Genomic DNA, 25,186 nt, shown 5'->3' with positions numbered 1-25,186 from the left:
CCAAAGGCAACCGGCATACGCGCTACAGTTAACAGCTGGGCCCAAAAAGAAACCAGCCCAGAAACTGTGCCAAGAAATGTTGGCCCGAAAATAGACGAGCAGCCATGCAAAAAAACCGACAAAAAACTGGCAGACAAAGTAAACAAAAAGCACACGATAAACACAACTCTAAAACCAAATGACAAATACACTACAATCACTATTTTAGTTAACAAACATCAATTAAGTGCACAAGTTTTGTTTGAGGTACTAGTAATGTGATTTTTTATTTTAAAGGCTTATTCAGAACATTTGAAATCACTATCAAGAGATACTTGCTTTTGTTTTTGATTATTTATTTATTTTGCTATTAAATTTAATTTTAATTTTAAGCTAAACAAGTGTCATTAAAATTTGACAACTATAATAGATTGATTAACATTTAATTGTCGATTTAAATTTAACTTCAATAGTATTTCAAAAAAGTTACTTTTGTTCTTGATTATTTATTTCTATTATATTCTTATTTATAACAAGTGACATTAAATATTAAAAAATTAATAGATTGATTGACATTTACGTAACGATTTAAAATTATCTTCAATTGCTTTTAATTATAAAGAAAAGAACATTTAAGACCTTTTGAAACCACTCTGCAAGGATTACATTATTTATTTATTTGGTTACTCAATTTAAATTAGAATATTAACCTGAACAAATATCATTTCATTTTTAAAAATGTAATAGATTGAACGACTATTATGTAACATTTTGAAGTTAGTATTTTAAATGAATACAAAAGGAACTTTTTGAAATAACTCTCAAGGCCTAACTTAAACTTTACACCAGCTAAATACGTGAAATTATTTGTTTAATTTACTATTCAATATAAATCAAATTTATGTGCCAAAATTTCAAATAAAACTTTAAATTGTTATTGCTTATTATTCTAAGGATTTCAAAAGCAAACAAAATTGCGTTGTTTTCTTTACCCAATCGCAAAAATTAGAATACGAACTTCAACCAAGAACTTCGCGGGGAAATTCTTGCGCGCTGGCAAAGTTGTGATGCCCCAAGCCAAATGATATGAAAAACGCAAGTAAATAAATAGTTTTGTGCGAAAATAGACGGTCGAAAAAAAATCAGTGGCATAGACATGACGGCGACCGCAACATTAAAGAAAACATCGGAGGCAACATTGGTGGCGCGACAGCGACAACAACAACAACACCACCAACAACAACAACAGCGACAATGTAACGACAACGACAACGATTGTTAATGATGATGCATGATGGGGCCGGACTCTGTTGCTTTGGGTTGGGCCGTGAGTATTTGTATTTGTATATTGTATTTGGTGTATTTTTGTGTAGTTGTTGTTGTAGTTGTCTTTATGCAGATTCGGATACGAGTTCGGGCCGCCAAGTCTATTCAATTGGGTCTTTGAGACAGTGCGTAACAAGTTGGCAACATTGCAATGAGGCGTGCGATGACTGGGGCGACTCCGCAGACCAGAGAAGAGGTGGGGCGAGGCGTTAGGAAAAGTGCATCTGGCGTTGCATTTCGAGACTTTACGTCGTCGTTTTCGTCTATTTAATGTCTGCGCCAGTTTGGTATTTGTTGGTTTTGTATTTGTTGGTTTTACTGCACTCAAAAGCAATGACCATTTGTGCGGTTTGCGTGGGCCACATTTCGCATTCGCAGTCGCATTCGCATTCGCACTCGCATTCAAAATCAAAATGCAAATGAATTGCTTTATTTTTGGCAATAAGCGCAAGTGTTAATTTGTTTTATGATCAAAGTTTTTTCTTGTTGCTTGCTGTTTGACACAAATGGGGGTCATTAAGCCAAACTTTTTGGGGGCACATTTAAATGCGATATATTTCACTTAAAGCAACGCTGTGTAATTGACTTGAATGAAAAGGAGAACTGTGAAATTAATAAACTTCAGAATTCTATGACTAATCTAGCTCATTACTATAAGTTATCTAACGAACTCTTATTGCTTTTCGGCTTCAGTTAGAGTATTTCAGACCTCGACCGTGGGTGGGCTCTCTTCCTCACTTTTTTTCTATTCACCTATCTCTCTCTTCAGTAGGCCAACAATTGGCACTGACATTTACTTATTAGCCCCAAACAAACTGCTTAGTTTTTTGTGTGCTCTTTGTGTAAGGTCAGAAAATGGGGCATTGGAACTGTGCCAAGGCAGTTAAGATGCCGGAAATACGAGGCTGCAAAGTCATTGTGTCAAATAATATTAAAAATGTAGTAATTAGCTGTAATGCAGTAAGACAGCAAGCAGCTCACTTAAGCGCACGCTCGACTTGCAGATACTTATAATTAATTTATGCAACATGCTTACTAGATTCTTCAATTAATTGAAATGCATATGCAATTACATGCTACTGTAAAAGACAGATAGCTAGCGACAATAAATTAAATTATTGTATTGAATATATTTGCAATTTAATAGTCTGATATCCAATGCTGAGATTAAATGACTAATTAATTTACACATTAAATATTTGCTTAGTGTTTATATATATAATATAATATCAGTAGCTGATCTACTTTATAGTTAATATTTATAGAAAAAAGATAACATGAAGGTAAAGAGCAGTCTGTTATTGCAAATGATAAGAAATATAAGTTGTTTAAGAAATATTTAGTTTAACTTATAGATAAAAATTACGTTAAAAAAACAAGAATAAAGCTCTTTGCTTTTACTGTAACTTCAATTCTTCTCGATCTTAAAAAAGTTATTCTTAAAAAAGGTTCTAACCTCAAATAAATTTTTAAAGAAGATTTCAATCTATACAAGTTCTTAAAGTAAGATTTGAATTAAAAATACAAAATTTCAGTAACAACTAATCTTTAATTTTTCTTAAATTTTGATTTAAAGTCACAATAAAAAAATTTCAGAAAAGACTAATTTTAATTTTTCTTTAATGTTGATTTCTAGTAAAAATACCAATTTTCAGCAAAGTCTAATCTTTAATTTTTCTTAAATGTTGATTTCAAGTATAAATCGTAAATTTCAGAAAAGTTGTATCTTTAATTTTTTTTTAATGTTGAGTTAAAGTTAGAATATAAAATTTCAGAAAAGACTAATTTATAATTTTTCTTAAATTTTGATCTCGGGTTAAAGATTTTAGGTTCGGGGATTTATTTGAACACTGTTTTCTAGATCCTAGAACCTTATACTTTTTCACTAAGTAGTTAGCTGTAACTCTCAAAACCTTAGCATACCCTTCACAGTTATTACACAAGAGGTATTAGTGCCAAACAGCAACTGTCAATTTTGTGATGCCGCAAGCCAAAAGTCAGCGTCTGCGTCAGAGTCAGAGTCAGAGACCTCTTCTTCACACTTCCGACAATAAGCCAGAGCCGAGACCATTTAACCGGGCCAACAACACCCACTGGCTAATAAACGTTATGCAGGAACGGCTCAAGAAGTAACTGTCAAGGGAGAAAAAAAACCGCAACAACAACATGAGCAATAAAGGAGCAGGGAAAGACAAATCACGTTGGCAAATTGGTTTACAATAACTGCAAAACGAGCCAAATAACAACAGGGAGCAGGAAAAACCGCTGGCAACACACAACACACCACAGACAACAGACAACAAATATCGCAAATTTACAAAGCAATTTGCATAAAAGTCATATTTCGCTAGCCGGGCCTCTCTAGACATTGTCTCATTTTTCCCCACAGTTGGCAGACACTCGATGCTCTGGGCGCCCCAAAACAAAGTTAGAAAAAACGAAACGGAAAACACAACAATAACAACAACAACAAAAAGAGTCACAAGCATTTAAAATAGTCAAAGTCGAAGCAATTTATGTGCAAAAAATGCAAACACAAACCACACACACAACATTCGACTGGAGATTTCATAATCGAAGCTGCCACACAGTGCAGAGATCCCTGCCCCACCCTGCAGCAAGCAAGCATACACACACATGTATGCAGATGAGGCAACCTAAGCGAGCGCTAAGGTCAACCGGTAATAATCCTCAATGGCCTCTGGCAATTAAGCAAAACACCAAAGCACCAAACACGATGCATTTTTGGCTGTTTGACACAGAAAATTGCCTACGCTTGGGTAATCAAAATGCGGCATTAAGACGACGGTTCCAAAATACCAAATCCCCAAATTCAACAAGCAACACTAATTGGCAGAGGAAGAGAGAGAGAGAGAGAGAGAGAGAGAGAGAGAGAGAGAGAGAGAGAGAGAGAGAGAGAGAGAGAGAGAGAGAGCGAGCGGGATGCAATGTCTAAGTGCATCAACTGTCATGCGTGCGTTTAATCAATCAAAATGCGACCTCGTCTCGTTGTTGTGTGGTTAGAGCTGCAAACGAGCTGAGCGACACGTTGTCCAGCTACCTGATGGCCACGTGCTTATCAGCAGCGACAACACGCAGAGGAAGAAAGAGATGGAGAGAGAAAGAAAGAGAGACACACTCACTAGCGAGTCTCAAAGTGCATCATTGTTTGCTGCACGTTACGCTTTTTAATTGTACAATGCAACCACAAGCTGAGCTACCCATGTCAGCTGCAACTGCAACTTCGACCTTCGTTGAACTTGAACTCTCCCTTCATGTCTCTCTCTCTCTTTCTTTACATAGAGAAGATTTGCCGACGATAAGAATGATTAAGGCATCGCGATGCGGCGGCGAAAATCGCAGCATAACTTGAGGCGTTGTGCTGATAAAAGATAATTACCGAACAACACGTTGTCGAAGACGAAGCCTCACAACTTACAACCTCGAATGTACAACTTGTGCTCCTCTCTCGCGGCTTGTTTGCCAAACAATAACAACACGAGAAACAACGCCGAAAACAAAAACAATCCAGCAACACAACAACACAACACAAGACATTGTGCATACAATGCCAGAGTCCGAGACACGCTGCAACTACAACTGCAACTGCAACTGCAATGTGATGCCTGCAGCCAGATATTGAGCTAGAGATGGAAACCAAATTGTAAATAAATTATTTGAGGCACGAGGAAGCTGTTGATTAAGACAGTAAAAGTGGGAATAGAAGATTGATATATGTAAGTGAGGGAATTAATAAAGATTTAGGAAGTGAGCTCTTAGATCAGGAGAGTGGAAAAAACTCTTTAAACATATAAGATATTATTGCTTTCTAAAAGTATTTTGAATTTAGATAATTCTATACTAGAAAACATCGCTGTATGACAAGTATCGTAAGTTAATTTCGATACTTTTAATTTTTAATTTGTAACTTTAAGACTTCTTAACTTTAACACTTTTAAACTAACAATTTTAAATTTAATTTTGGTATTTTGGATTATTTTTTCGGTATATTTATTTGGTATATTTTAACTATTAAACTTTTTCTTAAGGATAATACTGCTTTGTCATCGTTTTGCTTTTATTGAAATTGGCTTTTACTTTTAAACTTAAATTTCGTATACCTAAGTACTTTTTATACCCGCTACCCATAGGGTAGAAGGGTATTATAACTTTGTGCCGGCAGGAAATGTATGTAACAGGTAGAAGGAGGCATCTCCGACCCTATAAAGTATATATATTCTTGATCAGCGTCAACAGCCGAGACGATATAGCCATGTCCGTCTGTCCGTCTGTCCGTCTGTCCGTTTGTCCGTCTGTTCGTATGAACACCTAGATCTCAGAGACTATAAGAGATAGAGCTATAATTTTTTTTCGACATCATTTGTTATGTTTGCACGCAGATCAAGTTTGTTTCAAATTTTTGCCACGCCCACTTCCGCCCCGCAAATCAAAAAAATCGAATAACAAGCCTAATTTTAAGGCTAGAGTTGCGAATTTTGGTATATACAATAATTACTATAGTAGTTATGATTCCTAAAAATTTGGTTATCAGATAAAAATTGTGGAAGTTATTAAAGAAATACTTTTGTATGGGCAAAAGCGCCTACTTACTAGGGTCTGAGTTGCTTTGGCCGACAATCTGGTACATTGTGCCGTCTATGTTATATTTTTAATGGTGTACTATATCGATATACCAAATATACCATTTGCTATATTTTTAGTATTTTTGCAGTATATTCGGTATATTTTGAAAATGATACCGCAATATTTTGTTTTTATTAAAAATGGGTAGCGGGTATCTCACAGTCGAGCACACTCGACTGTAGCTTTCTTACTTGTTTGGTATATTGATATGATATATCTTAACGATAATACTTCTTTCGCATTGTTTTGCATTGTTAATGATTGTAGCCCTCTATTTTTGCAATTTAATTTAGGGTTTGCTATGTATAGGAAGATATTCTTGCTAAAAAATGTATTCGTAATAATACTCTATACAAATCTATACTAACAACAATCATATAGGCACTCTTGTAATTTGAATCAGGAACTCTTAAGTTTTAGTTCACATATTCTTATTCTTATTATGATTACAACAGTGTTCGTATAACTTAATCCAATTGTTGAATAGTATAGTATAAATACTTTTTGAAGATCTTTCAGTCATAGCCTTTGTATGCTAAATAAAGAGCTGTACTCAATCTTGGCTAATCCTCTGTATTATCTTTGAGTCGATGTCAGGGAGCAATCTAATAGATTAATTGCATCACGCGCCCATCTCTAGCAGGCGGCGTGAAGATCACCGCAAGTCGCTTAAAGGCAAAGCATTGGTCTCCAGACGATGTCGACGACGATTGCGACGATTGCTCCAGCCCAAGTCTAAGAGCAAGACTTTGCTCCCAAGGCGGACAAGGGCGCGCCTTTGATGGCATCTCATTGCTCTTGCCTTTACGTTTGCCTTTGCATTTGCCTCTGGCTTTAGCTTTGGTTTTAGCTTGGGTTTGCCTATGGCTTTGCTTTTAGTTGCGCTGCTACAACATTTTTCTATTTGTCTGTCTTTATATCCGGGTCGTGGCAGAACTTTGAACTTGCGGCGACAAAAAAACAACAAAAAAAAAAATGAAAAGCCAGACAGACGAACAGCTAGTAACGAGCAGCGTTTTGAGATCCCAACGGATAGCTGATTGACCCAATTTCCAGTTTGTGTATTCGCTCGTGTTTTTCTCGTATCTTTGTCGGCTACCGTTTCTCTTTACCATGACTGAGTTGCCTCCTTTAGAGGCTGCTCTGCTTTTTGCTATTTGCTTTTCGCTGTGTGTGTTTTTAGTTTGGCCGACTGTCGCCAGCCAAAAATAAACCACATTTATCATCGAAATTGTCGCACTTGTTGCAGCTGCCTCATGTGGCAGCCGCTGTCGCTATCGCTAAATTGGCAACCAAATGGCAGCGCCCACAATAAAAATCCCCAATGTAATAAAACGCAAAAAAAAAAGAAATGGCAAAAAATATTAACACAGCTTTTTTTTTTGCCCATTTTCATTTATTATTTATATTTAATGTGCATCAAACAGGCTGAGATCGAAGTAAGTTGTCTGCGTGGGCAACTGTCTAAATTGCGTCTAACGTTCACTCAATCAATAAAAGTACGTAGCATTTATCTGACAGTTCAGGCTAATTATTATAATTTGCCTGTGAGACTAGTTTAAGGAATAGATCAAAGTGGAAGCCAAATGAGAGGGAAAATCATTGAAAAATGCAGAAAGAGAGCATTAACTGTATTAACTTTGACATAATTACTCTAAATATTTAAATATATATATATAAATATTATAACTTTGTGTCGAGACGATGTAGCCATGTCCGCTCTGAACGTCTCTGTCTGTAGAAAAACCTAGATCTATCTATAAGATATAGTATAATTTTCAACAGCGCTCTTTATGTTTGTACGCAGATCAAGTTGGTTTTAAATTTTGTCATGCCTACTTCCACGCCCCCGCAAGGCGAAGAAAACGAACGCCTGACAATCTGGTATAATTTGTGCTCTATAGTATATTTTAAATGTAGTACCATATTAATATACCTAATTATAGCCTTCGGTATACTTTAGTTTTTTTGCAGTATATTAATTTGGGGTTTTTAAGAAAAATACTGCATTGTTTTTCTGTAATTGTAAATGATTAGCGAGCATCTCATAGCCCAAGCACAATTCAATATTGTATATTTACTTAAATTGTTTTATTATTGATTAGTTTGTTGTAACAAATGCAGATACAAGAACTACTTTTTTTTTGCTATCTTAGAAGTTTATCGCTTTTTAAAATGGCATTAGAAATATTGTGTGCCTCTTTGATGTCCGACATTTCCACAGATTTTTACTTAAAACTTTTTAGTTCTACATGTTTTAATTTGAAATGAAATTTAAAGCATTTTATTTGGAATTTTGTTTATTGCCATGTCTTAAATGAAAGTTGTTCCAATTTTCAGGATATAAAAAAATCGATGCTTAAACCAATTACTTATTTGCTTAAATCACATTTAATGAAGTTTACGAAATGAAATATGTAATTGATTTTGTGAGTCTCGTAAAGTTTTATAGTGGTTGACCTGGGCGGCTTTTGTTGATGGAACTTTGCTTAATTTCATCTTGGAAACTTTAATAGTTTTTGTGGGGCAAGTCGAAGAGTAATGTCGTTTGGTTCAACAGCATGTGGCACATAAAGAAAGCCCACACGTTGAGATGCGGCCCACGACGAGGCAGGCAGAGAGTGAGACAGCAAGAAAGACAAAGAAGGATAGAAAGACAGAGACAGAGAGATAACTTCGAGATGCTTTCAACTGTTTGGCATCTTTTTCGTGGCGCTTTTCACAGTTGACATAACCCAAAGTTGCAGCACAAGAGCAAGAGCAGTGAATGCCATTGACGCATTGCCTCAATTAACATAAAAGTTGCACACCCAGCTGACACACACACACTGACACACACATGAGTTCACTCAGATGTTAGTTCGCATTAGCGCTTTTCATTACCACCTCTTAAGTTTTGCAAATGTGTGTGTGCTTCCTTTATGAATACCATTTGCACACGGGCAATGGAAAAACTTTTTTGGATGCACTTTCAGCTCTCCTCTGGTTTCTTGCTCTGTGTGTCTTTGTGGCGACTCCTCCTTGGAGGCGGCAATCGCGACTTGAAAAGGCTTCCCACGAACTTTCTAATGCACCTAGCGTAAAAGAGAGCCAATGGAGGGCAGCAGGGCAACAGCAACACCAACAGCAGCAGCAGCGACAGAGGCAGAATAGTCGAGATGTCTAATGCAAACGCCTCTTAATCATTTTACAACCTTTCGCCCCATTTTACTTTTCATGAGTTAACTGCAGACTCGACTAAATCTTTTCGCATTCATATACATACATGTATGTAGGGTATGTGCGATTTACGCGAAAGTTGTTGCAAGAGGCAAGGGGAAACACTTGCAACACCCACACGACTGTGTCGCCGGTCATTGAACGTCTTAGCTCGATGGCATTCGATTCCATAGATCGTATTATGAGAAAGCCATTTGCCATTTGCCAATTCGCCGATTGTCGATTATCGATTGTCGATTAGCAATTATTGCGACCTGTCCACGCCCAGGCTTTTGAGTCGTCGTATAAACGGCAAATTAACATGCTGTCAACTGACTAACATCACTACAGAAACTACTAAGAATGTAGTTTAAGAAAGTGATCGACTGGTAAATACTCTGTTGACACTTTTTAGATTACTGCAATGCTTGGGAAAATTGTTTAATCTATTTGTTGATTGTTATAAAAGCAAATAAAGTTTATATTAGGGTATCGTAAAGTTCAGGATTTATATTTTATTTTCATATTCATATATTCAACAATTGTTGGATTTTATAAATTATGTCATTTCTTTTGTATGGTAATATGTCTTCTTTATTTAGGCAATGCAAAACTTTCCCCAATTTGTGTAATCTATTTGTTCTTACAGCTTTTATGAACTCATTTACTTTCAAGACGTGAACTATTTATGTATTATATAGTTAGTGGCTTAATTATAAGGTTCGCTATCATAAACACATCCTTCAATCAGTTTGATTTTAATAACAAATTTACAAATATTGAAAACTTTGTGTTGTTAAAAATAATCACAAGCAACATTCCTCACTGCAGCTCTTTCATAATTACAAGGTGATGCTAAGTAATTTATTTTCATTGTAATCAGTTTATCTGTGTAATTTATTACAGACATTTGATGAATGCATGAACTCACTTTGTTATTTATAAATTACAGAGTATGCCATAGCTTAGTTCCATGCAATTCCTATTTTAAACGCATTTGTTTGACTAACATTCGATGAATGGCAATTATATGTAATTTTCTAATCAACAACTCACTCTTACATATCGATCAATATACCCCAAATGCAAGTGGTTAATAATTGCAGGGTATGCGGCGTCTTAGCAATTGATTTTCATTTCATTTGCGGGTGTTTGGTGCCCATCTTGTTGGCAGGCAACCAATAAATATGATTATTTCGCAATTTAATTGCTCGTGCAACGACAACGACAACAACAATTATAGCAACAACAACAATTATAGCAACAACAACAACAGCTGCAACAACGTTGCAGAAGAAGCGTGGGGCAAGTGCCCCAAAGATAGCAAAGGCCAAGATGCCAGGAGAGAAGTCGCTTCGATCGCAGTCGAAATCGATTTGGTCTTGAATATGACTACGATCGCAGTCCCCCTCTTTCCCCCTCGTCTCCTCCCTCCGTCTGTCTGCTCGCTGGCGGGGCTGATGCAATCTGTTGCGTTTATAGTGACAGCCACTGGCAGTTGTAGTTGTTGTTGTTGCTTGTGTCGTTTATCGCATTTGAAATTGAAAGCTTGTAAATAACACGATGAAAAATCGAATGCGAAATTGAAATTCGGCTTTTTGCACATTTAATTTGTATTTTTATCGTGTGATTCGAGGGGATTGCAGCGGAGTGAAGTTGTGTGCGGAGACGTCGAGGCGGTCAAGACCTTTTGTCTTGACTGCAATTTGCCTGAGAATTGGGCTGAGATGTTTTGCAATGTGTGTTTGATTTGGTTTCCTTGCCTTTCTCTTTTTTCTTGCACCTTTATTTTATGCACATATTTGCAAATTGAAATTGTCATTGTAACAACGCCCAAAGATGTTGTAAAATTAATGTATTATTATGGCTCACATAAGATGCCAGCTTATGTGGGGACTTAAGGCGGCAATTACTATGTCGATTGTGAATGGACTGAGGTTCAGTTTAATCCCGGTTTGTCATTCAATTGACCCACTTAACCTCGGCACACAAACATCGTAAAGCCTTGACAAATACAATCAATTATAATCATAGCGAAGCAGAAGAAGCGCTGCAGCAAAAGCTAAAGCTAAAACATCAAATGCCTTCTCTTCGGCGCTGCTCTTCGATTCCCAAACGCCACATTATCGCAACGATATATGGCCAGAACATGAGCACAATTTCCGGGGCTAATAATAAATATCAATAAGCCAGCACAAATTTATTGCCAAACTAACCGCAAAATGCGCAAAACTCGCATCCTGCGTCGACAAACGATATCTTGTTCTGGCCAGCAGCTGTTTCATGGGGCAGCAGCAGCAGCAGCATCGAAAACATCGACAGCATCTTCAGCCACAGCCACAGCCACAGCCCCATCTCGAACTCGAACTACACCTCAGCCCACACTTGTGTGTGGCGCGATTATATATACACTCTATACTCGATACTAGATACTCCCCTTGTGTTTGTTGTGTGTGCGTTGACCGCCTGCGGCTGCAAAGCGCTAACAAATCCTTTTGATTAATTCTAATAGCCTCAGATGTGCAGCCTCGACATCATTTCTTTCGTTTAATACTCAATTTAGTGTGTTGTACTCGCTCTCTAACTTATCCCCCTCTTGTCTTTATCTCTGATCCACAGCATCGACATCGAGTAGTCGCTGCTGCTGCTGTGACTAATATGCAAACAAGCGAGCGGCAACAACAACCACTCACTACCAATAACTTAACTTGGCTCAAATGCAGCCACACACACACTCTGGCAGCAACATTTACGCACCCGGCACAGTCTCACAGTCTCAACTCACTCTGCGTGAGCAACCAAAAAACAAGTCCAAGTCCGTCGAGACCATAAAAATAAGATTAGCACACGCTTCACAGCGGCAGCCACAGCAGCAAAAGCAAAAGCAACAGCAGCAGCGACAACAACAATCAGCAACTTTAGCGTGTTGTTCTCAATGTTTGTTGTTGCTGCCACGGCGCCTGTTTCTGCCTTCTCAAATTCTGGGTTTGTTTTGGTTCGTTTGCCACCTTTTTTTTTTGCTTTGCGTTTTGCTTTTGCAGTCAACATCGAATGGCTAAAATGTTAGCACAACATCGAGGCATAAAAGGATTTTTAATGCCTTTACGTTGGTTAACCTTAAATGTGGGTTAAATGCGAACCTTACCTCGCCTTTAAAAATACTTTCGCAGAAACCACATTCAAATTTATTGTTGTTTATATAATAAATTTATGATTTTGTACGCATTTAGATTATTTATTTGCAATTTTATGGGTCGTCAATGGCAAGTGTTTGGCAAGCTATTAAGCTCTAATCTATTAATCACTTCCAAATGTAAATATTGTGCATGTTTTCGATTTGTTTTCCATTTTGAAGTGCTCATAAAGTGCTTTACAACTGACAAATGTAATTTCAATTGACCATTAGCCACGTAAATTAAATTTTACTTTATATTTTAAAGTTGTAATTTTAATTTTTCATACCAGTTTTTACTGTGTTTTTACCATACTCCACTTTTATATCTGAAATTAAATATGTGTTGAACTGATTTGAGTGCTCTCGAAATAAATAGGTTAAAGGTAGGTTAAACTGAGTGTCTCTAGGAAGGGGAAGATGCCTCTAGAAAAAGGTCCTTATACCTGTAATGTTTATAAATAACATGCTAAGATATTTTTCAAAAGAAAATAGTTCAAGAACTAATTAAGAAATTTATTTTAAAACAATTTAATCAGATATTTGCTAACTTATCTTGCAGTTGAGTTTGCATCAATTCACGCTTCCTATGACTCAGTTTTCTCTATAAGACATTAAATGATGTAGAATAGTTTAGTAAAAATATTCCATTTAATCTTATCTTTTAATGCCAAATGCAATCGCAAAGTGCGTCAGTCGATGGCAATGCTTCGCAGGCTTTTCCATTTAATCAAATTCGCAGTGCTCTTTTAATGTCACTCCCACAGACAGAGTCACAGTTAGCAGGCGGTAGGAAGGGACGAGTGCTCGTACCTTGCTTAGCTCTTTTGTGCCACAAGCGTATCGTTTCTTATCAAGATACATTTCCATCTACATCTCGTACACACAGAGAAAGAGAGGCGCACAAAAAGCGTGCATGTGTAAATATTTTTTATTAGCTTTTTCTTCACGCGCCGCTCGTTGAGTCGGTTCTCTCGTCGCTCGTCGTCGTCGGGAAGTTGGGAACAATCCCAACCATATCATATATCAATGGCACACACATAACCGGGAATGGGGCAGCTCTACCGGTTTATGGGTTCTTGGGAGCACATTCCCATACCCTTTAATGTTACCAATCCCATTCCGATGCGTCGTCGAGGATAATCGCGAGTGCTTCAGAAAAAAGAATAGAAAGAAGAGGCAACTCCAGCCACGCCTGCTGCAAACTGAGCTGCTGTGCGTGCCTGGGCGATGGGGTCATTGTGTGATTCTGATTCTGATTCTGACTGTGACTGTATCTCTGGGCTCTGGGCTAAGGTCAATGCCGACTAAGGTGCTATAAACCCGACACGATCTCGACTGCATTACAACTCAAACATTCACGTGACGCTCAAGGTCGTCACTCTATAAATGAGGCCACACATTCCATTCTAAGCTCAGCTCATCGCAGCTCAGCTATTGAAATCCATGCTGAAAGCAGTTAAGAGCAAACAGCCTTATCAAAGTATTTCTATCGCTTGGCTATGTGTTGGTTTCACTATTGTAAAGTACGCAACTGGAGAGTTAGACAAAAGCGTAGACACGAACCATAAGATTCGTTCTTTAAAATGAAATAAGATTTAAATACTGTTTGTAGCTAAATAGTTAAAGTCGTATTCTTTTTAATCTATCTATATGCATTTTTAGCTCATTTTTCAAGGCAAGAATGTCTAACAAACACTATTGAAGTATATCTTTAATTGTCTATTTGTTACATTGTTTTGAATTTGCTTAATTTAATTCCAATTATTTGTGCGCTCTTTCAGTCCGTTAACTTCAAATTATATTGCTTGTAGTTTTAAAAATGTTTCATTGCTTTTATGTATTCGCTTATTATGTGTTTATTGTCTTAATAAATTGTCTGGCAAATTTAATTATTGCCATTTGCAAAGTGCAATAACAGCAACTACCAGCAAATGCACAAAAAAAAAGAATATTTTAAACATTGTACGCGAATTTTCATTTGTTTATTTCGTTTGCATAGATTTTCCATGCAATTAAAATTCGAGCTGCGGCGGCGCATAAATGCAAATTGTTCTGTTCTAGCGAATTGTGTTAATGCTTAATTCTTTATAAATGTTTGCCATATTCGTTTGCCAAATGCAAGCAAAAACAAAATTAGCGCACACAATTACACACCCACACACACACATTTGCACCCTCACACCGATATGAAGCTCATAAAAATGCCACGTTGTAATGGCAACAATAGCAGCAAAAAAAATATGCTCAACAACTTTGCACGAACTGTGAATACTTTATGGCAATTATCTTTGCTGATACACTTCAGCATGCGAATAGTCTAATATTAAATATATGTACTTATTATTTACCCCTGAAATTTAATATTGCGTATACGCACAAGGTTTACAACTTAAAATTTAAAACTAAAACAACACGTTTTGTGGGGGCAATCTTGAAAAATATTTGAAATATTTTACTCTCTATTTCCTGCACTGAAAATTCTCAAAAATAATACAAATAAAGACAAACTTTAATTGCATTCAATATTTTAAAGTAAAAAGTAAATATTACAATTTCTAAAGATTAATAATAATAATAATTCACAATGTTAATAACAATATTTTAACCAACTTAATTTCAGTACTTTGAAAACTTAATAATCTAGTTACCAGAATTGGAATTTTTGTCGAAATTTTAAAGTATTATATACATATGTAAATGCGTTTTTGCATAATGTTGTGAAAATCGCTTTTGCCGATCTATTTCCTAAAGTTTCTTTTAAATAGTTACAAAATGAATTCAAATAATGGAAAAATTTAATTTCTTACAACATTTTAAGTATCAATTTTTAAAGTATATTAATTTTAGTAGTTTGAAATAGTTAAACCTTAATTACTTAGGTAGAATTCTTGTCGAAATTTCAAAGTATGCAAATGTGTTTTTGCATAAGTGTTGTGGAAATCGCTTTTGCCGATCACTGTAGAGTATGCGGCACAAAAAGTTGCGAACGGGAAATTAAGCGCATTTAGCGTAGACTTAAACCCTGGAGTGGGAATTGTGTGGGGAACTGTGGCATGTTTGTGTCTGTATATCTGCATGTGTGTGTGTGTGTGTGTGCGTTTACGCGTGTGTGTGTGTGGGTGCGGCTCCTTTATGTAAATTTCTGTCTGCCTGTCAGTTCATGTGTATGCCCTCTGTTAGTGTGTGTGTGTGTGCGAATGAGTTTCAATTTAAGCGCTGCGGCATTTGCCGTTTGTCGGCATTTCCTCTCTGCACGAGGCGACGTCATCCACCTGTAGCCCCTCCCCGTCTCCCCTTCGCTTTCTCGCTCCTTTGGCAACCTCTTGCCCCTCGTGCAATAGTGTGTGTTTGTGTGTGTGTGAGAATTAATTATGCAGGCATATCATGGCAAACATCATTGCTGCCCCAGCTCCTTTGCCCCTTTTGTCACTCCCACGCCTCCATTTGCCGTGCCGCAGTACAATTCCGTATATCCTTTGGGCTCTTCCTCCTTGCCACGCCCCATGTCACTTCTTGCCACAGCGCTGCTGCCTCTGTGCGTGTGCGGTTTTAATTTGTGAGCAGGCTGCAACGCATTGCACTGATCCTTTTCCTTTTCGTTGTTGCAGTTGCAGTTCGCAGTTTGCAGTTTGCTGTTGCAATTGCCGCTGCCATTGCGACACGCCCCTTGAATTAACGCCCATCGCTTGCTGGGCCAGTGTTTGCTTTAGCAGTTTTTGCTTGGCTTGTCTGCATATCCGCGTGATTTCACATTGCCAAATCGATGCATTCGTGTGCTGCACAAAAGAGCGCCGAATCCTCCATGGCCACATTAATTGATACCATTATTGCCTTGCTCTTCCGCTCGCTCGCTATCTTTACACCTTTTTCTCTCTCTCTCTCTCTCACTCTTATTATGTAGCCATCTCTGTTGTTGCTTTAAATGTGTGCGGCTGCTATGTGGTTGTTGTTGCCTTGGCCTCTTGGCCGCCAGGGGGCGCTATCATCGTTAACCCTTTTGGGTGCTCTCTGTTTATAAATTCTATAAATTTTAGATCATAATGCTGAAACCACATCGTACTATGTGCGTGTGTGTGTGTGTGTGGAAATTACGTGAGTTGCGTGTTTTGTTTTCCTCTTTGCGGTTCTCGTCGTGTGAGTAAAAATGGGTTAGCTGCTGAGCTATTTGTTATGCATTTTCATTAGAAGTTTGCCTAGCTGCTAAGCCATTATCATTAGCCCGACTGAGAGTGCCAGGACGAGCACGAAAACATTACCGTATACACCGTATACTTTTCTACTTAATGTTGATTGTTATTCGCAAAACTGGCAAAAGGTGTTGCGCTCAACAACTGCTGAAAAGCTCACATCCCGATTGCTGATACATTGTGGCTTTTAGTTTTGACAACTTTTTAATGTAACCTTGGTAAATTTTAAACTTGAATCCCTTAAAGCCTTTACACGAATTCTAATTAATTCTTTATCAATGTGTTTTTCAGATATAAAAATAGTGGGAAAATTGAGATACAACCTTAGATTAAGTTATTTACTACTATATTAATTGCAAAGTTAATATTTAAACTTTTACTTACTCTTTATCAATAAATAGAGGATTTAAGAACAATGCAAATATGTTTATAAATCTAAACAATTTGTTAATAAAAGGTCATTTATTTTTAAAAATATCTATTCGATTTGGTTTCAAGATGAGTTCCTAAAAGCATACTCTGTAAATAAATATTACTTGAGCGCCTGTAAGATAGGCAACGATTATATCATTAACTTCCAAATTTATTTTAATTGGGTCATTTAAAGTAATCAATGCCTATAGGAAATGGTAAGTACAGTAAGTATTTTATTTACAGCTGCATAATATTTTGCGCCTTAAAGATAGGCAACACTTTTTGTCATTTTCTTGAGGTGTCGAAAATTGCCAAAAATTCTCTCAACTATAAAAAATCCTGGATAACTCGAGAACCGCCGGGACGATTTGCATGTCCTTTGGTCAGTTGGTAGTCCTTACTAAAAGAAGTCGATCGGCATATTGCCGGACAAGATCGGCAAGGATATGACCGAGATATAGCCTATTTTCTCTAAACAAAAAAGTCCTTGTATCTTGGTTGTTTCAAGGACTTTCGTCCTTTTTATTTTGTATTTCGCTTAGGTTTTAAAAGCACTATCTGTGTGCCAAAGGACATCCTCCTAGTCCTTCAGATGGCCGAGATACAAAGGACTTTTCGATTTTTGGCCAAATTTTGCATGCCTCCCCCTTTAAAAATTTTGCAGTACAATTTTTGAGAAATATGTTTGAAAAGTTTGAATGCAATTCGATAGTGATCTTTTATGTGACATCAAAAACATATTTCCTTTTAAAATCCTTAAGGATATGCGCGAGATATGGCTGAAATAAGTTTATCCTTGTCAAAAATGTTCCATAACTTTTTAATGTGTTTTTACAGAACATGGTTTAATCGACTCGTAAGACTTATTTTGATCGATAGGCATTCAAGTATATTAAGGTCATTCACGAATCAATGCTCTCTTTTCAGAAACGCTTTTGGACATGGGAGTTCAAGGATTCACAGTCAATACTCCGAGCGTTTTTTTCCATTTAAGAAACCGCAAATAAATTTACCATAATAATGACAATTGACAATAATTAATTGAGCAATTAAACAATATTTGGTTTCCGTTTTATGGTTATATTTATATAGATAATAATAATGCGCCATTTATTTATAATAAGTGTGGTTTTATTTTTTGTTCTTAAATGTTTTTGCTCATCCGCTTTCAATGTGTTTGATTTATATTATACATTAAAATTTATGCTAAGGTTAGAAATAAAATCGTGTTGAAATGTTTGGTTTTATTTGTTTTTTTTTTGTTGTTGTTGTTTTGTTTGTTTGTAGTAGTATATATTTCATACATATGTTTATTTTATTTATTTGCATAACATCTCTAAAAACAATTACATAAATGTTTAATTTATTTATGGGTCAATTTGCGCATTTGAGTGCCACTTTCTGTGTGTTTTTGTGAGTGCTTATGAGTGTGTGTTGGTGTGTGCGAGTGTGTGTGGAATTCAATAAATATAATAATATTTGAGCAAACAAAATGCTCATAAATTATGGCAAATAAATGTGAAAACAAGTTAAGCACAAAAATACTTATTAACGGCTCATTGTTGGGCAATCAATTGCGAATACTTTCAAATTAAACATTTTTTTAATTTTAATTTGTATTAGATGCCTTTTGATAATGTTCAAATGTTGAATTTCGATAGTATATGAGCACTAAATTATTTAGAATTAAATACATATACAAACTATATGTACTTATTTTAATTTTCATACGAAACAACAATTGCTTTCGCTTTATTTATTGCCAATGCTTTTCATATTCACAACACAACGTCATTTGAATTTAATGTGAATAACTTTGTATTTGATTTTAGCTCACATTTTAAAACATAGTCCTTGCAGTGATGATTTATTGTTTGAAGTCAAACTAAAATCAGAGAACTTAAACTTACACTTATAAAGTCAGATTTAGTTTAATGTTAAAATGTTGAAGTGTTGTTCTCTTGTTTTGTGAATATATTCATAGTTATTATTGTGTTTTCGCTGGTGGGTTCCATAATGGCTTCTGAATTAATATCAAGTTCATTATAATTAAGTTTTCTTTGTTTTTTTGTTGTTTTGTTTTTGCTAGAGAGAATGACAGTTTTTGGGACAGTCGAATACATGAAGTTATGTTACGTAAGTATAGCATGAATTATGTCTATCGTTCTCTATACGAGTATGTTTGTATTTGTATGTTTATGTACGCATATTATAGTATGTAATTTGTATTAAATGCTTGTTTTCTTGCTAAACAAATCATGTGTAAACGTTTGACTAGAAATTAATTATATAAATTTATAATTATTAATACCAAATGCAAAACATTTGTCTTTCTCTGTTTTGTGAGCAGTTTCAATATTGATTTTTGTTGTCGTTTCCATTATGTTTTCTTTTTTGCTGTATTTAGTGCTGCATATAATAATATTTATGATATATATATATATATATAGTATGATTAAAATTTCTAATAATTATATATATTGTTTTGCTTTTGTGTATTTTTGTTTGTTTTGTTTTTCATTTATAATTAAATAACATATGAATAGTAAATTTAAACTAAAACGCAGTCAATTTATATTTTGGAATATTTTTTGCAATTTATATATATGCTTTTTACTCAGTTTTATTTTTTTCGTTTGCAAATAAATTGCTTATTTGTTGTCGATTTCATTTAATTCGAATTCGTTTTTTGTTCGATCGTAGTACACACATACATATATAGATTTTTACAGCTAGTTAAGATAGATGATCTGTTGAATAAAAATGGGAGGGACAAAAGACTGAAAGACTGTTGTAAAACAGTTTTGCAATCAGCGGATATATTATATATTCGTAAATTGTATAGGATATGCAACTAAATTCATTTCTTTTACTCTTCACCAGGCAACAACATAAAACATTCGCTTTGGTTTTTGTTTTGTTTTGTTTTGTTAAATGATTCGATAGACAGTTTAGTTTGTTTGACCTGGCTCAGACCTCCGTTTTGTAATATAACAGATCTTATGCTAATACTTGTGTCGCACACCATTTACGACAAATTGTGGGCATTGTAGTTGCTCTGCTCGTTCTCATTGGGGCAACGTCCGTGCTTCTCCATATAGTTGCCATACTGGCAGGTGGGCGCCTTGCAAATGCCCTGATGTATGCACCTGTATGGAGAAGGATGGAAATGAACAATAAAATAAGCTACTCGCTACTTAAAGAATGCTTCTTTAATCGACACTCACTTGCGATCCTTCATGGAAAAGTGTTCGATGCCGGTTTTCAGATAAGCACAGTGATTGCTGCTTGATGTGCAATCGCAGCGACATTTCCCATCGTTCTGTATGATCTTCTCAAAGAGTTTGGGACAATTACAGTTGAGTATGGCCGCCTGTTGCATCTCTCCCACATTGGAGAGAGCTCCGTTATAGAAATTGGTGCGTTCAATGCAATGGCATTTGGTGTGATTGACAAACGACAATTTCTCAGTAGTTGATTTGCGTGAGCCAACCGTCGAGACCTGAAAATAAGAATTTAAAGTTAGTTTAGTCATTTGCCTAATTGTCATTTGACCTCTGTTAATTATGTCAGCGGCATTTGCATATGCAGTTTGTTATTATGACAAAAGTTGCTTAGGGTTCAAAACTCGCCAACTTAAACTGACTGCTGCAGAGTGAGTTGTCATCGTTGTTGTAATGCTAAATGAGTTGTCAGCTGACAGCAGACAGCTGCCACTTGCCAGTGGCATATTATTTGGCATTTGATCAAATTGAATGCAAATTTCAAGCAATTGAATCCCTCTTGGCCTAAGCCACTGTCTACTCCCATTAGCAGACAGTTTCCGAGGCTGGCGACTTAAGTCTTGTGTTTCGAGTTGTTGATGTTTGCTGCTGCTGTTGCATGACAAGTGCAAAATGATGAATTGCGTATGAATTGCATAAATTAAGTTGGATTCGTTTAATTAAAATTATAGCTCTCGGTTATTAATCAAACTAAGAAAACACAACACACAGCAGACATATTTTGCTCTCTCTGGCAAAAGGCAAACAAACAACAAGCAACAGCACAGCAAGTTTTGCCCGAAATTCTGAAGCTAGTCGACCATTGAATTTTGATTGGACGCATCAAAGCAGAAAACCGACAAAACTGACACCCAGAAAAGAAAAAAAAATAAAAAGAGAAAAAACGTACTGATAAGCTTTGCAAAATTTCTACATATTTGATATATGGTATTGTATGCAAAACTTGCAACTCTTGAAAACAAGAATCACAAATTGAGTTTTCGCATTCACTTTTCTTTTCTTTTTTTTCTGCGTTGTGAGGTAAAATGTTTATGCAAATTTTGGAATGCATCGAATTGAAAAAGTTTTTCATGCTCGACATGTTCAAGCCACAGAGTTTCCATCGTCCTTCCACTCCCCGTCTCCGCTCTCAGCTCCTTGCCTAATCGACAAGAGTCCTTGCTGCTGCTTTGAGCACGTAAGTTTTTAGTTATAATGTGTGTGTATTTGCGTATGTGTGTGCGTGTGTGTGTTTGGAAAACATGAAATTCAAGAAAATTGCAGCAGGCAAAAGAGGCAAAAATCATGCTGAGGTCGCATCAAGTGCTGCAGCACAATAATTGCCGGAAACGGAAGTGCAAAGTGCTGCTGCTGCTGCTGTTACTCTCTGCTCCTTCTTCTTCTTCTTCTTTTTCTTCTCCTTTTTCTACTCTTTGTTTCAGTTGAGCTTTTGTTGTTGCTGCTGTTTGAATTGCAACCGCATCTAAAATTGCAGCAAAGTGGTTGAGTCTCATGTCCATAACATGATATATGCCATAACTATAAGTAGTTTGCTTCTCTCCATCTCTCATTCACTCTCTCTCTCTCTCTTTCTCATTCTGTCTCCCTCTTGCTAAGTGTGTTTGTGCCACCCTAATTGAGGTTAGGTTATGTGTGTGTTTATATGCAAATACTCAACGAACTCTTGTGTGCGCACTTTGGACTCAAGCAATTAGTCAGTTATTGCTTTGTGCTAGGTGCTGTTGCTCCTCTTCCCTCTCTCTCTCTCTCTCTCTCTCCCTCGTACTTCTTCCTTTTTCACTAAGTGCACCAAGGACTCAAGCCATCCATATAAAATGTAGTACAATTTTTAGTACTAAGTATATTGTAAGGGGGCGTTTACACTATTCATCCAAGTCGTCAAGTGGGCAGAATGCACTACAAATTAATATTAAGAGATGCCAGTTGCGTTGATAGAAACAAACTTTGCTAAGGCAGCAAATGTTTTCTACTTTTCCTAGAGTTTTCTTTTCACAAATACAAATTACGCAGCTTAGCTAGTAAGTTCGCTGCATTCATTCAACATTGACAGAAAGATGTTCAAGAATTCTATAACGCAATCTTTTCCTTGCTCAAATTTACTGCTATATTTTTGTTCACTTAACTTACAACTGTGTTTTTCAAGATTCTTACAAATCTACAAGCTGCTGGCAATTGGCATTAACATTGCTGATTTTCTATTTATGCTAATAAGATGCTAAAAAAAATTGACAATCAAATGCTTCGCTTTTGCCCGCATATTCGTTGAGGTAAGTAAAGCAAACAGTGACTTTTTTTTAAGGATTTTTTCCCGTTGCATGCATGAATTTAATTATGAGTATGTTGCTTGCACTTGCTACGTTTTTGCATGCTGCCACATGTGCGCGCTGTGGCGCCACAGAGATAAGCAGGCAAGCAGGCAATGCTTCCCTCGTCTCTCTCCCCTTGCTTGGCTTCTTGTCGTCAGCTTTCCTCTATGGCTTTTAATTTGAAAAATATTTATGCCACACTTTCCGGCAAAAAAACTTTCGACTTGAAGTCTTATGCACACATGAGTTGAGCACAGGGCACAGAAGACTCTAAGCAGAAGAGTGTTTAATTATCCAATAAAAGTTTTGGCAAAACCACACGCAATTATTTCGGCCCCTTGGCTTCTACGAAAGTCAAGTGAATATTTTAATATTTAAGCGGAATTTTCAAAGACTGAAAAAGGCGAAGATTTACGTACTCTATTTTAAAATATTTAAATCATTTTTAGAGTTTTTAGTTTTTAGAAGAAAAACTAGACATAAAATTGCATATTCGTTTTGAAATCTACAATATATGTAATTAGTTTGAGTTCGTAGGTGATTATAATTATATCTTTAAATCATTTTTAAGTTAGGCGGCAAGAGTGTATTAATATAGTAAATATAGCTTTCTGTTTACTTATATACATTTTTGGTATATTAATTAAGTATATTTTTGGTATACTTTCTTATTCAAATGAGCTGCTTAAAGCATTCTTTGCAATTGAAATGTCATCTTCAAAAAAATTGCCTAAATCTTTCAGCAACTTCCAGATTTTGATAGTTTTTTTAATTTAACAGATTTAAGATTGTATTTTAAGAGGATTTTTATAGGTCCAAAAGCTAGGATAAGGACACTTCACATTGAAATATTCGAACATTTTTAATTATATTCAATAAAAGTATTCTTTTGAATTCGAACGGTATCCAAATTTGATCTTCAAAATGTACTAATTATCTTTCAGCCGTTTTGGAATTTGTTGCTGAAACCTTTCTTCAACAGATGCTTTTTAGATAAATTCTCGGAATTGCAATTTGATAAAGTTCTACATAGTTGCAATGCTCTCTCGACTTTATCGGCGTGGCGATGTGAGCAAAAAAGCAAGCTGCCAGCTAAAACATAAACAAAATAAAGAAGCAAAACCTTTGCTGGGTGTCTCCATAAAGCACCAAAATGTGTGGCCAGCAGTAGCAGGAAGAGGAAAACGAAGGAGCAAAGAGCTGTGCAGGAGCAGAGGAGCAAAGTTTACACACACACACACGAGCCACACGAGGTAGCACAGCGGCTGTCATTGAGAGGTGTCAAGTGCCAGGCAAACAGCTTGAGATCCCAGGGAAAGCGAGAGCGAGATAGCTACAGAGGGAGAGCGAGAGAGAGAGAGAGAAAGAGAGATGCATTGCATCCCGGCGAGCAGCATCAAAAAAACATTCTTATAAAACATAATTTATGTTGCGCAAATTTTACAGAAGAGTAGGGAGCCAAGAGGGGGCGAAAGAGAGAGGAAAGGGGAAGGGGAAAGGGGACAGGGGAAAGAGGGGTCTGCAGTCTGCATTGTTGGCCGGTAAGAGGGCAATGCACTCGATGTTACTTCAGACCAGGCCAAAGCCAGCAGCAGGCAAAGGCAACGAAAGGCAAAAGGCGCTGCATATGTTGCAAGCATTGCGAGATTTATGACGCCTTGCCTCAGTTCTGGGTTCAATGCACTCAAAGTGAGACAGAGAGCAAAAAAAAGATAGATAGAGCGTGAGAGAGAAAGAAAGATGGTGTTACTTTCACCTAGGCCAAAGCAAGAAGTTGCCGAATGAACGTGAAAGCCAACGCCTCCACATGAAGCACCACGAAGCTTTGCCATGTCCATGTCCATGTCGCCCACATCGACTTCGACTACGACTTCGACTTCGACTGCATGCAAAGTAAAAGTCAATTGGCTGACAGGCAAAATCGTAGGCTCTGTCCGTGTCCTGGGCGCCTGAGCGTTTAATTAATTTGCCACAAAATGTGGCACGAATTATGCCGTTTAGCCTTGAGCAGATGACGAGACCACATGCATAATCATGGCTGTTTGCTTTATTGACAGCCGCAACACAAACATTAATTTAGCTTATTGAAACAATGAGCGTGAAGCGCTTTAAACGGGGCAAGCAGCAGCTGTTGCAGTTGCGAAGCTCGTGCGTGACACATTCGCTGTTGCTGCTTCTGCTTAATGCAATTTTGTCAGCTTAAATCCCAAACGTTTTGCATATGGCAGCCAACATGCAAATTGCGAAGCACGTAAACAGGTAAGAAGGAGACTTAGAATCAGAGCACGAGTTGGAGTTGCAACTCTACAGCTACAGCTACAGCTGCAACAAATCTCCCTAATGCCCAGTTGAGTGTTGAAGCTGGCAAATGTGCTCTCAAAAACTTTGGCAGGAAAATGCACAACGACAGTTTCATGCTTTGAATTTATGTAGCCAAAACCTATTTCAATTCCTCAATTTGCTAAATTTTGGGGTTACTTTGGTTGCCCCAGAACTTCCTCGAGCTGTTAGTTAGATCATCATCTATTAATTGTCAATTTATGTTGGCCACCTGAGTTCACAGGTAATTGGAATATGCAATTGCCCTTTCATTTCAACTATCTCTTCAAAAACAATAGAATTTTGTTGTTGTTTCTGTCGGAAAATAAACTAGATGCATTTTGTTTACCTTTG

General features: G+C 36.7%; 1 protein-coding gene across 4 annotated transcripts in view; it reads right to left on the bottom strand.

The window, feature by feature from the left end:
- Positions 1-18,191: 18,191 nt before the first annotated feature.
- Positions 18,192-25,186, bottom strand: part of LOC117564629 (probable WRKY transcription factor protein 1) — an 82,009-nt gene continuing 75,014 nt past the window's right edge. For 3 of the 4 annotated variants that reach the window (XM_034243485.2, XM_034243488.2, XM_052002410.1), the window contains 2 exons: positions 20,151-20,425; positions 19,309-20,072 (listed from right to left, as the gene is read on the bottom strand). In XM_034243485.2, coding sequence (XP_034099376.1) covers positions 19,952-20,072; positions 20,151-20,425 — 396 coding nt within the window. In that variant the 3' untranslated portion in view covers positions 19,309-19,951. Of the gene's footprint in view, positions 20,073-20,150; positions 20,426-25,186 lie in introns of all 4 variants that reach the window. The other variant, XM_034243487.2, reaches the window with a different exon arrangement.

The sequence above is a fragment of the Drosophila albomicans genome, chromosome 2L, assembly GCF_009650485.2.
Source record: "Drosophila albomicans strain 15112-1751.03 chromosome 2L, ASM965048v2, whole genome shotgun sequence".
Lineage (NCBI taxonomy): Eukaryota > Metazoa > Arthropoda > Insecta > Diptera > Drosophilidae > Drosophila > Drosophila albomicans.
This window is presented reverse-complemented; position numbering and strand designations above follow the sequence as displayed.